The 13,269-nt window shown below is 39.2% G+C and overlaps 3 protein-coding genes across 5 annotated transcripts; 2 read left to right on the top strand and 1 right to left on the bottom strand.

The window, feature by feature from the left end:
* The first annotated feature begins 21 nt into the window (after positions 1 to 21).
* Positions 22 to 3,623, top strand: LOC108596440 (homer protein homolog 2). The gene is given in 7 exon segments (XM_017982179.1): positions 22 to 149; positions 885 to 1,173; positions 1,236 to 1,696; positions 1,755 to 1,833; positions 1,897 to 2,163; positions 2,224 to 2,358; positions 2,421 to 3,623. Coding segments are annotated over 7 exon segments (1,611 nt in total). The 5' UTR covers positions 22 to 144; the 3' UTR covers positions 2,796 to 3,623.
* Positions 3,624 to 4,058: 435 nt separating this feature from the next.
* On the bottom strand, positions 4,059 to 5,629 carry LOC108600632 (protein Aatf). The gene is made up of 2 exons (XM_017988324.2): positions 4,251 to 5,629; positions 4,059 to 4,192 (listed from the first exon to the last, which is right to left on the bottom strand). Exons 1-2 carry the CDS (start codon positions 5,591 to 5,593, stop codon positions 4,090 to 4,092), a joined length of 1,446 nt encoding a protein of 481 aa, XP_017843813.1. The 5' UTR covers positions 5,594 to 5,629; the 3' UTR covers positions 4,059 to 4,089.
* A 1,521-nt stretch (positions 5,630 to 7,150) lies between these two features.
* LOC108594257 (gonadotropin-releasing hormone receptor) lies at positions 7,151 to 12,360 on the top strand. 3 transcript variants are annotated; one of them, XM_017979381.1, is made up of 7 exons: positions 7,151 to 7,294; positions 8,528 to 8,734; positions 9,978 to 10,250; positions 10,377 to 10,476; positions 10,542 to 11,033; positions 11,095 to 11,378; positions 11,962 to 12,360. In XM_017979381.1, exons 2-7 carry the CDS (start codon positions 8,589 to 8,591, stop codon positions 12,011 to 12,013), a joined length of 1,347 nt encoding a protein of 448 aa, XP_017834870.1. In that variant the 5' UTR covers positions 7,151 to 7,294; positions 8,528 to 8,588; the 3' UTR covers positions 12,014 to 12,360. The 3 variants fall into 3 exon arrangements, with proteins under 3 accessions (XP_017834870.1, XP_017834871.1, XP_017834872.1); XM_017979382.1 differs by lacking the exon at positions 7,151 to 7,294 and adding an exon at positions 8,350 to 8,454; XM_017979383.2 differs by lacking the exons at positions 7,151 to 7,294; positions 8,528 to 8,734 and having other exon boundaries at positions 10,166 to 10,230.
* The last annotated feature ends 909 nt before the right edge of the window (positions 12,361 to 13,269 follow it).

Below are 13,269 nucleotides of genomic sequence, written 5' to 3'. Positions count from 1 at the left end.
AATAACAATACACTACTACAAACAGCAAGCGTTCGCCGTTTGCCTTAAAAAGTTTTAGCATAAATAATTAACACACATAGACACATAGCAAAGTGTTAAACAGTTGCCATTAAGGCCTAATTCGCGCTGCAATAAACAAATAAAATGGGGTGAGTTTTCGTTGAGTGCAAAAACAAACTTCAAATGCTGCAAATTGTGTGAAAAATCGACGCCGCCGCCTTTGCTTTTACTCGCACTGTTGTTGTTGCTGCTGCTGTTGTTGTAGTTGTAGGCTGTGTGTAGCGGGCGGCTTTGGAGGCGTAAATATGTGTTATATATGTACATATGTGTGCGGCTATATTTGTATATATGCATAGGTGTATATGCATATATAGGTGTGTATGTTGGTGGAAACGCCGCTCGTCGATACCAATTATGTAGTAGGTGCAGTAAACTTGAGGGAAAACCAAAAACGAGGCTACAAAACACTTAAGCGCATAATGCAATTTAGTCGCCAAGGCAGCCCCTCACCCTCACCCTCGCACACACAAAAAAAAACATGTTCAAGAACAAGAGCAACAATAATGCCATTGACATGGTGACGCCAAGAACAAAAGTGATTTGATTTTGTTTTTTTAAGCCCCTAACAATTTGTTTTCTTAAGTATACACGTATGATAATAAACAAGTTATTTATAAATATGTGGTAACTAGTTGGCAAATAATGCTTTTATGACTTGAAAGTTTAATTGCTTGGCGCCTTAGCTTTTACTACAAACTTGTTCCCATATTTATAGCACATTCCATATCATGCTTTGAGCACTTGGCTGCGACATGTAGGAATTTTAATGGAATTTTTAATTAATGTGCCGTGTGCGTTGTGCCTTTTATATTCCTTGTCTACAGCGAGCAACCGATTTTCACTTGCCAGGCGCATGTGTTTCACATTGATCCCAAGACGAAACGCACATGGATTACGGCCAGCATGAAGGCGGTCAACGTGAGCTTCTTCTATGACAGCTCACGGAATCTGTATCGCATTATTAGCGTCGAGGGCACCAAGGCGGTCATTAACTCAACAATAACACCAAGCATGACATTCACGCAAACCTCACAAAAGTTTGGACAATGGAGCGATGTACGCGCCAATACGGTCTACGGACTGGGCTTTAGTTCCGAGGCGGAGTTAACTAAGGTGCGTAGTTAGCAATTATTTGCGGAAGCTTACTTTAATATTTTATATTCTATGCGGTGTAGTTTGTGGAGAAGTTCCAGGAGGTTAAGGAGGCCACCAAGAATGCCATGAAATCCGCCAATGGCTCCAATGCGGTAACGCCCACCACCTCGGCAAATACATCGCCCATATCAGGACGAGCTGTGGGCGCCATGCAAAACGATAACACCAACATAGATCCGCATACTGTGGAGCCGCCGAATTTAAGTAACACGAATACGCAAAATGCCAATCCGGATAGTCCATCGCATAAGTTGCTAAACGCTTGCGATGTTAAGCAAGACATGAACTCGGCAACACCCTCACCACAGCCCACAATGGGTATGGCAACGGCCACGGCAACACCAGCAAATGTTGGTGGTGGCATTACAATCTCCTCGGGTGGCAGCATTGTGGGCATGCATACTGGTCCTGGTGCGGGTGCAACGGTCGAACAGCAGCTAAAATATGAGAACGAGCGTCTGAAAATGGCGCTGGCTCAGAGGTATACCAAATATATTTTACCCTAGAGTTAGTTTTCTAAATGTGTTGCTATTTTTTAGCTGCGCTAATGCAAAAAAATGGGAAATTGAACTGGCTACGCTTAAGAACAACAATATACGCCTGACTAGCGCTTTGCAAGTGAGTTTGCTTAATGCTAATATTTGTAAGCTCTTGTTTTAAACAATATATGCATGTTCCCAGGAATCTACAGCCAACGTAGACGAGTGGAAGCGTCAGCTACATACTTATAAGGAAGAGAACATACGCCTCAAGCGTGAAATGGAGCTATTGCGTGTGGGTGCTGCTGCTGGTGGCGTCGCTTCTGGTAGCGCCATTGAGGATGAGCTGCGTCGGGAGGTTGCAGCGCTCAAGGCGCGCACTGAATCGCTGCAAACAGAGTTGCTGCAGCACGAACTAGAGCTTAAAACAGCCAACATGAATTTACGCGAAAAGTGCAACGATCAAACGGTAATATATAAGCTGCTACTATTAATGTTAAATGTATTAATCGAAAACTCTGCTTTGCAGCTGGCCAAGATGAGTGAACTTAATGTAATTTTCGCCAAAAGTGTGGCCGAATTGTACGCAGTGCAAAAGGATATGGAAAACGTTATACATCCAGCCAAGTGCACTTGAGACGCAGAGTTTCGCGTACACAGCAAGGTTGAACATTTCATTTATTCCATTTATATGCAGCTTTTGATTTTATTTTGTTTTGCTTGCAGGTTTCAGCGCAGGAACAGACTTCAATGGCAACAACTACAACGACATCATCGACTACAACAACTAGTAAACGTTATTTAAGCAATTTTCTAACAGCTGAGGCAGAGAGCACACTCTCTAATGTCACCTCAATACACACACAGCTGCAATCTTCACTCTATGAGACACAGCATTCGGCACAACTGAAGGCGCTAGATAAACATTCGGCGTTGCTGCAGGAGCTGCATCAGCGTCAACTTCAGTCGGCGTCGTCGCGTATTGCCTCTGCTGTGGCTGAGGCAGCTGCTAGTGGCACCAAAACTGCCACAATACTTGTATCGAAATCAAAAACCAAAACTGGGCTGCCCCTGTTGCTGAAAAATTCCATTAACAATTAGGCAAACAAACATTTTTCACTGAGCATTGGCATTTTTTGTAATCTTTGTATTTGGTAGTTTGTATACAAAAATAGCTCACATGCACACACACACACACACACACATACATATTCACACTCAAATTAGTCTGTCCCGTTTAGTTTGAAAGCCCAGTATTTTTCATAAGTTCAAAATTAAGCGCATTTTGTGTCTGTGTCGTGGTCAGTTTTTTAATAGCATTTAAGTCAAAAGTAAATTAATTTTATAACGCGCATTATTACCAGTGCAATATTAACAAACAATACATAATTATATACAATTGATATTATGTGCTCTTTCTATTTTGCTAATTGTTAATTAATTTGTAATAAGAGCTTGACAATGAAAACTACAGCTTAAAGTCCAATCTCTCTCTCTTAAGCACACAATCACACACACAGCATCCAAAGAAATTCAAAACTGTATTTGCAAAACGAACAAACGAAAATTTTCATAGTATTTTATGTATAGATATAATGTAACATTTGGTATTGTCTGATTGATATTGTCTACTATTTATTCTGTCTAATTTAAAGAAAGAAAAAAAGTCTTGAAAGCAACCATTGGTATTTAAAGGCTAATTAGCAAATATACAACACATAATTTACTTTAACTTTAACACTATTTATTGCAATTAAACATTATATATACTTACATTTAATTTTAAACTTTAACTTTGACATGGGCACACTGAAAATTTCACATAAAACATAATAATAATTTTATAAATCATACGAAACTAGCAAAGTAATTTAAACGAATACCAAGTCAAGTACGGTGGAAAAGCAAAACAACTAGTTTAATATATTAACAAATTATATATATAAATATATTATGTATACATATGTATGTAACTAACGAACAACAGCAAAATGCAAAAGCAAGCAAGTAACAAATAATAATAATAACAATATGCAAGACTACCACGCCCACAAAACTCTCGCACTCTAAAAGAATAAAAAGCAAAAAGGATGAGAAATAAGAAAATTAATCGTTCAAAGTTTAAGCGGTTAACATTATTGATGCCATATATATTGTTATGCAATAAAACATAACCGTTTTTTTGCATAAATCTAATCAGTTAATAATAAATAAAAGCGTAAAAATAAATCAAATATTAAACGAAACAAATGTTGAACATACAAAAAATTTAGCAGTTAATAAAAAGCAAGACAAACATATGAAATAAATACAAATTAAATTCAAACGTTAGCTTCTTTTTTCATATATTTTTTATTAGACACCTATTATTTTTAAACAATTGCAAGTTGCGCTATTAAACAAATAAGGATTTGTAAAGCTCTGTTTTGGAATCCTCTGTCCAATCGCTAGACTCTTGCGGCGCCATAAAGTTAATCAACTTGGTGTGAACCACATAGCTATAAGTATGACAATTAGTTTATAAATTTTTTAATTTCAAAAGTATTATTAACTTACCGTATTTTTCTACCCTTGCTGGCTCTGGTGTCCACCTTCTTTTTCATCTTTTGCCGCAGCTTTTGCAGCTCCACAAACTGCTTGGTGATCTCGCTCATGTTGGACGTGGTGCTAGCCTTGTACTCAATAAGCTCCCGCAGCTGTTGATGATAAAAGTCGCTGTCATCATAAACATGCTTTAGCTTAGGCTGACTGCTGGACTGCTCCGCATCTGCTTCCTGCTGTTCGAGCGCCTGTTGATTGCTTTTTAGCATTTGCGACTTTTCAATCAACACCTCACGATTAGCCAAAGCACCTTCGATCTTTTTGATTACATCAAAGTCCTCCTGCATAGCCTTGCGCTTCATTCCTGCGCCCGGTGTTAGCAGCTTGGTGCGATCGTCCCACTTGAGCAGCACTTCGTTGCGATAGCTGATCATCTGCTGATGATTGCCTCGCAGCGTGCTCGACAAACGTTTACAGAGCGAGTCCTTGCTGCCCTCTGGCAGCTGTTTGCGCTTTACGGACTGTTTCAGCTCGCCAAACTGCTGCGTCAGCGACGCCTGCAGCGCCAGCAGTTGCTGCACCAGCTTGGCACTGCGCTCTTGTGCTTCATTCAACACAGCTTTCAGCTCCTCATTGCTCTCGCTCAGCGTTTGTAGCGCTTCTGGCGAAGGCAGCTGATTCGCTTTGCTGGTGAACTTCTGTGTGTTGATGCGCAGCTCTAGAAGTCGTTCCCAGATGCGCAGTTGATTCTGCACGCACATTCCTTTTTGCACCTCCGCCTGCTGATTTGTTTTTGTCATTATACCGCTGACATCCATGGCGTCATCTTCGGAGTCAGACTCTTCGCTGTCTTCATCGCCCTCTTCTGCACCTTCCATGTTGCTGTCATCGTCGTCATCGTCATCGTCATCATCATCATCATCATTATCGTCATCATCGTGCTCGCTGTCCTCCTTTGCTTCTGCCTTGTTCATCTTTTTATTAAATGCCTCCAATGCTGCTTCCTCATCTTCATCGCTGTCGCTCTCCTCATATGGTATCTCTTCTTCGTCCTCTTCATCATCATCATCATCTTGTTCCTCTTCATCCTCTAGTTCCAATTCCTTGCGACTGGTAATTTTGCCTTTGTATTTCTCGCTCTGCTCGGACAGCAGCTTTATATTGCGTTTACGAAAGTCTGTGCTACGCGCATCCGGCAAATCATATTCGTCTTCAAAGTCTACCACTTGCGCTCTGCTGGACGCAACATCCACATCGGAATCGGCTCCATCATCACTTTCACTCTCATTGGGATGTGCTAAAAGCTTATTAACTTTGTCTGCTACGGTTTGTGGCTGTTTTTTTGATTTTCGCAACATTTTTGCTGCTGTTCTTCATCAAATTTTAATAAAATAACAATAACAACAACCTCACGTGTAGGTTCGATATCGATATCGATACTTTTGAGCAACAGAAATTAAGTGGGTGCGAGCGAGAGGTTACGCTAACAGCAGCATAACATTTTTGCTCACTCGCTGAGGAGCATAACATTTTGATTTGGTTTGTGTACAAGAATGTTATTGTTTCACTGGAAAAAAAATTGCTATGGAAAAAGTATACGCCATGTTCACCTGTTGAAGTTAATTTATATGATTATACATACACAATAATACATATACGTTATATGAGCACAACATGCAAAACATTAAAGCTTTAAAACTGCTTAAAAATTATAAGTAAAAGAATAGTTAAATAATAAATTATCATTATCAATTATCTCGTCACACATATGTATATAGTTTGTTATAGTATTAGGGAAATTCAATCAAATTATATATAAATATGTGCAGTTTAATATATTATATGATATTTAAAAGTATTCTTTATTTTATGCTACCGCTTTTAAACTTAATATCTGAGATTTATACTGTGTCAATCATTTTAGTATAATAATTGCCTGAAGGGTTCGCTTAAGACTTCAACTAGTTAATAGTATCGCATGTGAATATCAATTTAATGCTGTATGGTAATGTTTTTGCTTTGCCACAGCCGCGGCGCTCATTAAAAGCGACTATTTTCTTATCGTTCCGTTTCAGGTGCATCATGATAACAACAGTTGCTGGCACATGCATATACATTAATGTAGCATACAATAGCGCGCCATGAACTGTCACGTATACGTGAAAACATGAACTTGAAATCCTTTTGTTGCGAGCAATTCGCGCTCATTATATTAATGAAATGTTTGCAAATTGCGACTCGATTTTGTATACACATATGTGCATATGGTTAACCTTGAATTGTGCAGAGCGGCCAAACGAATTAGATGCAAGCGCGCGCTTGGAGAGTCGACAAGTGTAGCCGGATAAAAGGATAAACTGCGCAGTGGGAATATATAGTTATAATTAATATACTTTTAATTCGCAACGAATGGGAGTCATACTTAAGACGTGCCGCCAGCACGCTGATAACGCACTGTGTCTAGTTGTTGTTGTGCTGCTGCTGCTGATGAATTATTTTTGAGACACAGCTTACGGTACTACGGAGGCGGAGATAAGGCCGCTAAGCACAAGAAGAAGAAAGCAGCGCTTTTTTTCTATGTAGACAGACAGCGCTTGAACTTTGTATTACATTCGCATTGATAAACGAGAAATTTTATGCGGGCGGACCAAGTGAAATATAAATATAATACATTAAAATTGTATGTAGCAATATTTGTGCCATTTCGGGATCGTGTAAGCTTATCAGTGTGACCTGCCCGGCCGGCGTTCACAACTACACACATACACATGTACATACAAGTGCAAGAACATTGGTAGCGCCGGCTGCGTCGCACTTTTTTTTTTTTTAAATTAGATTATCAGTTGTTGTTGAGATTTCGATTTCACGGCGGCAGCATCAGCTGCCCCAACGGCCGTCTAGCTAATTCAGTCAGTTCCTGTACGGCGTAGCCCGAGCACGAGAGTTTACCGTTAATTGCAGTTATAGTAAACGTTTCAAGCGAATGCTGCATTGTCGTATGCGTTGCCGCCAGTGTTGCAAAACGTTGCATGCTTTAATTGTAGTGTGCGCTGTGTGAGGTGTGTGTATAGTACGAATCGTGCTAAATTATCTGATTCCTTACGTCTGTGTCTATATGTATGTGGTGCATGTACACGGAGCGCGCGCGTGTTTAGAAAACGTAAAACAAAACGGAATCAAAAATAAACTGTGAAATAAACAGGAAAATAATAAAAAGCAACGTAATTATTGATTACGCCTACAATCGAACGCATAGTTCAGTTCATTAGTGTAATTTTAGTAAATATTCGAAAATTATTAAGCAGAAATTTATTTAAGCTTTAAATATTTGTATAAAATTGTTGCTATTTTGCCATGCCTTGCCCATGCTGCTTTAATTTATGAATTTTCATTGTTTGCTTTCGCATCATAAAGTATCAAAAAAGAAAAGTTCAAAAGCCCACAAATACCATGTGTTTAACTAAATAAACTATTTATTTTTATGTACAACAAAAAAAGCAAACTCAAGGATTAATGCAATGAGTGCCACTGCTATGTGTTGGCACAATCATTATCTTATAATAATTGTTGCTATTGTTGTTGTAGTTGTAGTCGTTGCTATTCGGTTGCTGTTCAATTAAATGAGCAAGCGTCTCTGCCCCCATTGAGCGCTATTGATTAACAGATTAATGATTAATATATAGACAGCGACAACAAACAAACAAAACAGCTTTAAGAGCATTGTTCACTATTACAAGAACCTGAGAACAGCAACATAAATGTACTACATATAATTAAATTAGTTCAAGGTCATGTTGTGACAAACATTTGAAAGTGTTTAAAAAATACAAAAAGAAACAAAAACATGCTTGCAATCAGCTGCACAAAATTTCTTTAAAGCGTGCATACATTTAATCAATTTAATGTCAATGTTGTTGTTCCTTCAGGAATCTTCCAGCAGTAAAATTCTTAACGCATGTGCAGCAATATAAATAAATATTGTTTTTTGTAATTATCACACAAGGCTGGCAGTCGAGCGTTATGAAAAACAAACACAGCTAATTTGCTGTAACGTAAATAATATTAAAAAAAAAAATAAATACATTGCTTAGCTAGTTGACATGCTTATGAAGTAATCGCCTGCAATCAAGTGTAAGAATTTTTATTTGATATTTAACTAATTGACAGGCCCTCCCAAGATAGTTTGACGTCAATTGTTATGCGCCAGTAATAGCAAATAGTAAATAAATAATGTGGCTATAGCTACAAACATATTGGAATCCGAATTATAAATATTATTATGTTTCTAATAGCAAACTTACAAACTAAACAAGCGTAAGCTAGTAGTTGCTGCCTCTATGTTGAATTAGAGACATGGTCGAGTCGCCAGTGAATGAAGTTGTTATGGATCATCGTGTATTGAATGATTGGTCAAATGTGAATAATACGAATGGCACAATGCACTGGTCCAAGGATATGGTATTCAATGACGGCCATCGCCTGTCAATTACAGTCTATAGGTAAGCCATCAACATTACATTACAACTATTACATGTCTCTCAACTTGTTTGATTTGATTTCATCTAATCAAAATGAGCAGCGCCTACGCTTTTTTTACAGCCAGCATTATTGTACTTTGGCTTGCACATTCACATTCCGAGTCAGTGTTCGTTGATAAGCTGCACTTTTCCTCTCTCTCTCTCTCTGTCGCTCTTCACCTCCCGCTCTCTATTTCTAAACTTATCAGTTGTGTGTGTAGGTGTAGGTTATAAATAAGTATAAATCATGTCTAACTGTCTGAGTTTTAATAATTTTCACTTGGAATTTGAACGCTTTGGTTCAGCGTCGGGTTCATTTGAATAGAGTGATTCGAAAATTTACAGCGATCTTTCGAACTGATATTGCTCATACGCCCGTAGAAAAATGTTTAGCACTCCACTTCAAGCAATTTTTTTAGGTAGGAGATTTAATGTTGATTGAAAATATGTGTAAATTGTTAAAGATTTTATCAAGCTCATACGTATACGTAATATAAGTGCTTATTAAGTATACGCTACGTATGCGATACGTATGCTTGATTGTTAATACAATAGAGCCAGGTAGTTTTTATGAAGTAATCATTAATCGATTAGCCAGACTGGCTTGCTGAGCAACAAGTATTTATTTATTGATTAATTGTTGGCTAGCGGCGAGTAATAATTTTTAGTTGCAACTAAGACTAAGAACAGTTGACAGCAGCTATAAAAATGTGTCATTAACAACTAGTTGGAATTAAATACTAACCAAACAAAAATCAATTAAAAGCATTAGGCAAAATATAAATAATATTTATATTTAATAATTACTTATATTGAATTGAGTTTTAATATATTTAATTATAGCTAGCTGCTTATGTTAGTTCCCACGTTTATGAATAGTTAAATTCAGATGCCTCACTTAGAACCACTCAAAGCTGAATATATTGCTTTGATTAAATTAACATTAAATTAGAAAAGCAATAAGATCCTGTGCTTATTTTATTTTTTGCACTTAGTAAGTGCCTTACGACTTAATTGAATAGCTTTATCATAAGTCTAGATAATTGGCCAAGGTGTGCAAGCCCAATCTTCGGTTTAGGCGTAACTCATTGATAGCGAGCAGCTGGCTCTAATCCAAACGCATTCGCTGTGACCCACTTATCACATTTATCACATTGACTGGCTGCTCACCCACGCCATGTCACCCACTTGGCTTGGCGATTAACCTTTTTGCATTTGCCCGCAGCATACTGTTCGTGATCTCAACAATTGGCAACAGCACAGTGCTGTATATGCTGACCAAGCGGCGACTGCGGGGTCCCTTGCGTATTGACATCATGCTAATGCATTTGGCCATTGCCGATCTAATGGTGACGTTTCTGTTGATGCCGCTGGAGATTGTGTGGGCTTGGACGGTGCAGTGGCGCTCCACGGATCTGATGTGCCGTCTCATGAGTTTCTTTCGTGTGTTCGGCCTGTACTTGTCCAGCTTTGTAATGGTGTGTATATCGCTAGACAGGTGAGTCTCTGTCGACTGTTGCTAATGGACCAGCTTGATGGCCAGATACGACGACGCACGCAATTGCTTTGCCTAGCAAGTAAATCTGAGTGTGTGTGTGTCTATGTTACTTTCAATCCAATTCAGATATTATGCCATATTGAAACCGCTGCAGCGTTCCTACAATCGCGGACGCATCATGCTCGTCTGCGCCTGGCTGGGCTCCGTCATCTGCAGCATACCACAAGTAAGTAGCCAAGCTCTTGCCAATTAATGTCAAACGATCTCACATCAGTTTCAATCAATTCGCAGGCCTTTCTCTTCCATGTGGAGGAGCATCCGATGGTTAAAGGCTACTTGCAATGCGTCACCTTTCATTCGTTTGTAAGCGAATTTCACAACTGGTTATATCAAATCGCCACCATGTGCGCCATGTACGCATTTCCTTTGATCGTTTTCATTTACTGCTACGGCGCCATCTATCTGGAGATCTATCGCAAGAGCCAGCGTGTGCTGAAGGATGTCGTCGCCGAGCGCTTTCGTCGCTCCAACGATGACGTGTTGAGTCGCGCCAAGAAGCGCACGCTCAAGATGACCATCTCCATAGTGATTGTCTTCATCATTTGCTGGACGCCTTACTACATCATCTGCATGTGGTACTCGCTGGACAAGTCTTCGGTGGATAAGGTTAATTCGCTGGTGCGCAAGGGACTCTTCATATTCGCATGCGCCAACTCCTGCATGAATCCGCTGGTCTATGGACTCTACAACATACGCGGCCGCATGAACAACAACAACAATGTGGTAAGCATTCAAATCTGTGGCTGCTCTTCTCACTAAATTGTTAACTACTGTCTGCTTGCAGTCGGTCAACAATCGTCACACCTCGCTATCGCATCGCCTGGACTCGTCCAATCAGCTGCTGCAAAAGCCACTCAATGGAAATGGCAATGTGATGGCGGCTGCTGTGGCGGCCACCACAAAGCTGGCGCATGTGGTGCGCTTGAAGACAAATGGCGCTGCCGCCGCTGACGCGCAGTCTGCTCCGCAGTCTGGCACAGCACCGCACGCCTCCGAGCTGGATCATGATGACGATGACAGCATCAGCGTTGTCACAGTCAAGTGCCAGGAGCCCATCAGCTGCCAAAAGTAATGTCGTTCGCGCTGCTGTTCGCCTCTTTGCCTCATCATCAACTTCACTTTTCATTTCGCGCCTTCGCACACTTGTCGGCATAAACTGCAAGACTTTATGCTTGCGGTCTGAATCTGCAGACCTTCATGATGAGTGGTGTGCTTAATTTAACCACAAAATGGGAAAGTGAATTTGTGGTCAGCTCTAGTGTGAAAATGGTTAAGACTTTATCTCGTGCTGGGCTGTAGGTCTTGAAGGCAGAGCTTAAGTCCTTAAGTCTTGCTTTAAAATTAACTAAATCGTTATGTCTAAGCAAGAACGCTCTTGGGGCATTAAGTCTTTAGATCAGACGTTTCTTTCCTCTTCTGAAGAATTGAAAGCCAAGCTATGTTAATTGCTATTTAAGAACTTATGCTAGAGTTCTTAAGTTAGTCTGAGTCTAACTATATATCTGTTAGAAATTACGTAGATAAATAAAGCTACAACGACGTTAGCTTTTCAAGTGCCTTGGCTTCGATTTGAAATATTCACTCCCAGTCCATTTACTTAGTGTAAACACATCAAGCTCCAAACTAAACAATCTAATGCGTTTGCTTACAGTTGTGTCGACGACTCAATGGAGGCGACTAAAGTGGATATCGATAAGACATAAAGTGCTAGAGCCTAAACCTTACCCTTCAACGCCCAATGACAACAACATTAGCAACAATTTAATTAAGAGCTGCTACCGTTTTTTCTAAAAGGCGGTAAAAAAACAAAAGCCTATTTGGAATTTGCTCGCCAGCTTTAGCTCTATTTTTTTTGCATTTAAGTTACAAATTAAAATGTTAACGTTGACAAATATTGATCTAGGCCTAAAAGCGATCATAAACTACGCTTAAGACGTAATAGCGTTTATTGTATAAGAATTAAGATACTCTAGTTAGTTGGCTTATGGCTTAATTTAAATTAATTTATTCATAAAACCGAATAACCGAATGTAAAATTATAGAAAAATAGCAAACAACTGTGCCACATGTGTAATTAATTATCCAACTTTAGATAGAGAGACGACTCCACCCCAACCAAAAGGCTATTTGCATTGGATCTTTTGTTAAGACGACGTTAATCATTTGCTTTACGGCCGGCCAGTTGACGTTAATTATATACGGCCCGAGTGTGTGTGCGCTTTTAAATACATATTAATGTTTATATTAGACGCTACAGAAACTCGTTCCATTTGAGGGTTAGTTGGAGCTACGAAAACTAAAGGCTTAAGTATTTGGTTTGCTAGATAATTGTGTTCAATTCTTTGGTGGTCTGCAGTTAAAAGTGTATAAGAAATTGAATATTCCTTTTATTTTATTTAATCCAAAATAATATTATTGCTACTGATTAGAATGCAACTAAAATTTGAAGCACTTGGCACATTAAAGTTTAATTGCAGCCTCATAAAACATTTTGCATTCTGCTGCTTACAACTTTAACGAGCATATCTTTTATTTAATAATCCCAAGCCTTCTCTTTGCAACTCAAGCAAGTATATAACAACATTTACAGCTGTCATAACGCCACCCACACTGTGCTACATTGTTTATGCGACAATTTTAGCTGCAACTGCCACTGCAACTGGCAACTGGCAGCAGTGAGTAGCCCAATTAATGGGGGGGCCAGAGACATTAAAGAGCATTTATATTGAACGGTTGAAGCTGTTTGTTGTCTGTGTCGCAGTGTTAGAAAGTGGCTTACTTTCGTTACACTGCACAACAAAGTCACGTTCGAAAGGCACTTAAAAGAGAAGAAAACAACTGCAAACAGAAAAGGGCATAATAAACTGCATGTAATCGAAACTTGAAGACGCACAAAATAAACATGTTAATAATACAATTTTATGATTAATACGAAATGAACTTCAATAGCAACAACAGC

Source organism: Drosophila busckii, chromosome 2L, assembly GCF_011750605.1.
Source record: "Drosophila busckii strain San Diego stock center, stock number 13000-0081.31 chromosome 2L, ASM1175060v1, whole genome shotgun sequence".
NCBI lineage: Eukaryota > Metazoa > Arthropoda > Insecta > Diptera > Drosophilidae > Drosophila > Drosophila busckii.
The sequence above is the reverse complement of the archived record's forward strand: the minus strand, read 5'-3'. Positions and strand labels throughout refer to the sequence as shown.

Bases quoted from the DNA above. Each gene is read 5' to 3' on its own strand.
- LOC108600632 (XM_017988324.2), bottom strand. From the start codon at position 5,593: ATGTTGCGAAAATCAAAAAAACAGCCACAAACCGTAGCAGACAAAGTT. The intron at 4,193-4,250 runs GTAAGTTAATAA...TCATACTTATAG, and splicing joins AGCAAGGGTAGAAAAATACG to CTATGTGGTTCACACCAAGT.
- LOC108594257 (XM_017979381.1), top strand. From the start codon at position 8,589: ATGGTCGAGTCGCCAGTGAATGAAGTTGTTATGGATCATCGTGTATTG. The intron at 10,251-10,376 runs GTGAGTCTCTGT...AATCCAATTCAG, and splicing joins GTGTGTATATCGCTAGACAG to ATATTATGCCATATTGAAAC. The intron at 11,034-11,094 runs GTAAGCATTCAA...GTCTGCTTGCAG, and splicing joins TGAACAACAACAACAATGTG to TCGGTCAACAATCGTCACAC.